Here is a 3,749-nt window from a genome sequence, read left to right on the forward strand (position 1 = left end):
TATTCTACTGTACCTTCATGGACTCGATATAGAGGACGTATTCTACTGTACCTTCATGGACTCGATATAGAGGACGTATTCTACTGTACCTTCATGGACTCGATATAGAGGACGTATTCTACTGTACCTTCATGGACTCGATATAGAGGACGTATTCTACTGTACCTTCATGGACTCGATATAGAGGACGTATTCTACTGTACCTTCATGGACTCGATATAGAGGACGTATTCTCGGAGCACGGGCAGGAAGTCTCCGCTCATATCCTGGGTGAGATCGTCCAGGGCGATGGAGCAGTTAGCCATGCAGCTGGCCACGCCCTCCAGAGGCCCCTGAAGCTCCGCCTCCGACGCCGCCCAGGTGGTGTAGACTGGACCGTATTCCTTCAGCTCTGCTAGGTACTCTACACACACACACACACACACACGGTCTGACAGAGTCCCAGCACAGAGAGACAGTCTGACAGTCCCAGCACAGAGAGACAGTCTGACAGAGTCCCAGCACAGAGAGACAGTCTGACAGAGTCCCAGCACAGAGAGACAGTCTGACAGAGAGTCCCAGCACAGAGAGACCCAGCACAGTGAGACAGTCTGACAGAGTCGCAGCACAGAGAGACAGTCTGACAGTCCCAGCACAGAGAGACAGTCTGACAGAGAGTCCCAGCACAGAGAGACAGTCTGACAGTCCCAGCACAGAGAGACAGTCTGACAGAGAGTCTCAGCACAGAGAGACAGTCTGACAGAGAGTCTCAGCACAGAGAGACAGTCTGACAGAGTCCCAGCACAGAGAGACAGTCTGACAGAGTCCCAGCACAGAGAGACAGTCTGACAGAGTCCCAGCACAGAGAGACAGTCTGAAGGGGTCCCAGCACAGAGAGACAGTCTGACAGAGAGTCCGAGCACAGAGAGACAGTCTGACAGAGAGTACCAGCACAGAGAGACAGTCTGACAGAGTCCCAGCACAGAGAGACAGTCTGACAGAGTCCCAGCACAGAGAGACAGTCTGAAGGGGTCCCAGCACAGAGAGACAGTCTGACAGAGAGTACCAGCACAGAGAGACAGTCTGACAGAGAGTCTCAGCACAGAGAGAGTGTCTGACAGAGAGTCCTAGCACAGAGAGACCGTCTGACAGTCCCAGCAAGGGAGAGACAGTCTGACAGAGAGTACCAGCACAGTGAGACAGTCTGACAGTCCCAGCACAGAGAGACAGTCTGACAGAGAGTACCAGCACAGAGGGACAGTCTGACAGAGAGTCCCAGCACAGAGAGACAGTCTGACAGAGAGTCCCAGCACAGTGAGACAGTCTGACAGAGAGTCCCAGCACAGAGAGACAGTCTGACAGAGAGTCCCAGCACAGAGAGACAGTCTGACAGAGAGTCCCAGCACAGTGAGACAGTCTGACAGAGTCGCAGCACAGTGAGACAGTCTGACAGTCCCAGCACAGAGAGACAGTCTGACAGAGTCCCAGCACAGAGAGACAGTCTGACAGAGAGTCCCAGCACAGAGAGACAGTCTGACAGAGAGTACCAGCACAGAGAGACAGTCTGACAGAGAGTACCAGCAGAGAGAGACAGTCTGACAGAGTGAACAAGACAGTTATGTTACCTACCAGACTGTTCTTTGATGATTCTCTGTGCTATCCTGTCGATAGTACCCAGCTTCTGTGTGAACATATCCAGGTAGTCTCCCATAGCAGAAAACTCCACGGGTCGGCCCCTCAGCTTGTACCCCCCTGTCACGTACTTCACCGACTCCCCCATCTTAGAGAGCAGGGCGAGGCCTTGTCTCTTATTCAGGTCCTGGAGAGAAACCACAACACGCAGGTTAACACCACAACACGCAGGCTAACACCACAACACGCAGGCTAACACCACAACACGCATGTTAACACCACAACACAACACGCAGGTTAACACCACAACACAACACGCAGGTTAACACCACAACACAACACGCAGGTTAACACCACAACACAACACGCAGGTTAACACCACAACACAACACAACACGCAGGTTAACACCACAACACAACACGCAGGTTAACACCACAACACGCAGGTTAACACCACAACATGCAGGTTAACACCACAACACGAGGTTAACACCACAACACAACATGCAGGTTAACACCACAACATGCAGGTTAACACCCCAACACGCAGGTTAACACCACAACACGCAGGTTAACACCACAAACACGCAGGTTAACACCACAAACACGAGGTTAACACCACAACACAACACCGGGTTAACACCACAACACAACATGCAGGTTAACACCACAACACGCAGGTTAACACCACAACACAACACGCAGATTAACGCCACAACACACAGGTTAACACCACAACACGCAGGTTAACACCACAACACGCAGGTTAACACCACAACACGCAGGTTAACACCACAACATGCAGGTTAACACCACAACACGCAGGTTAACACCACAACACAACACGCAGGTTAACACCACAACATGCAGGTTAACACCCCAACACGCAGGTTAACACCACAACACGCAGGTTAACACCACAACACGCAGGTTAACACCACAACACGCAGGTTAACACCACAACACAACACGCAGGTTAACACCACAACACAACATGCAGGTTAACACCACAACACGCAGGTTAACACCACAACACAACACGCAGATTAACGCCACAACACACAGGTTAACACCACAACACGCAGGTTAATTCACAACACGCAGGTTAACACCACAACATGCAGGTTAACACAACAACACAACATGCAGTTAACACCACAACACAACATCAGGTTGAAAACACCACAACACACAACACAACACGAGTTAACACCACAACACAACACGCAGGTTAACACCACAACACAACACGCAGGTTAACACCACAACACAACACACAGGTTAACACCACAAAACACAGGTTAACACCACAACACACAGGTTAACACCACAACACACAGGTTAACACCACAACACGCAGGGTGAGCCTAGTCCACCACTGTTACAACATTAGACACCACAACACGAGTTAACACCACAACACGCAGGGTAGAGCCTTGTCCACAACTGTTACAACATTAGAAACCAACACCGAAGGTTAACACCACAACACGAGGGTAGAGCCTTGTCCACCACTGTTACAACATTAGACACCACAACACGCAGGTTAACAACACAACACGCAGGTTGTAGAGCCTTATCCACCACATGTTACAACAGCAGGTTAACACCACAACACAACACAACACGCAGGTTAACACCACAACACAACACGCAGGTTAACACCACAACACGCAGGTTAACACCACAACACGCAGGTTAACACCACAACATGCAGGTTAACACCACAACACAACACGCAGGTTAACACCACAACACAACACGCAGGTTAACACCACAACACAACACACAGGTTAACACCACAACACGCAGGTTAACACCACAACAAAACACGCAGGTTAACACCACAACACAACACGCAGGTTAACACCACAACACAACACGCAGGTTAACACCACATGCAGGTTAACACCACATGCAGGTTAACACCACAACACAACATGCAGGTTAACACCACAACACATTCAACACGCAGGTTAAAACCACAACACAACACGCAGGTTAACACCACAACACACAGGTTAACAACACAGGTTAACACCACAACACGCAGGTTAACACCACAACACGCAGGTTAACACAACAACACGCAGGTTAACACCACAACACACAGGTTAACACCACAACACGCAGGTTAA

The 3,749-nt window shown here is 50.1% G+C and overlaps 1 protein-coding gene across 1 annotated transcript; it reads right to left on the reverse strand.

The window, feature by feature from the left end:
* Positions 1 to 203: 203 nt before the first annotated feature.
* Positions 204 to 1,798, reverse strand: LOC135528979 (sorting nexin-30-like; the record flags this gene model as incomplete). Its single annotated transcript, XM_064957945.1, has 2 exons — positions 204 to 403; positions 1,609 to 1,798. Coding segments are annotated over 2 exons (390 nt in total), but the record flags the coding sequence as incomplete, so codon positions are not given.
* Positions 1,799 to 3,749: the final 1,951 nt, after the last annotated feature.

The sequence above is a fragment of the Oncorhynchus masou genome, unplaced genomic scaffold, assembly GCF_036934945.1.
Source record: "Oncorhynchus masou masou isolate Uvic2021 unplaced genomic scaffold, UVic_Omas_1.1 unplaced_scaffold_10671, whole genome shotgun sequence".
Taxonomy (NCBI): domain Eukaryota; kingdom Metazoa; phylum Chordata; class Actinopteri; order Salmoniformes; family Salmonidae; genus Oncorhynchus; species Oncorhynchus masou.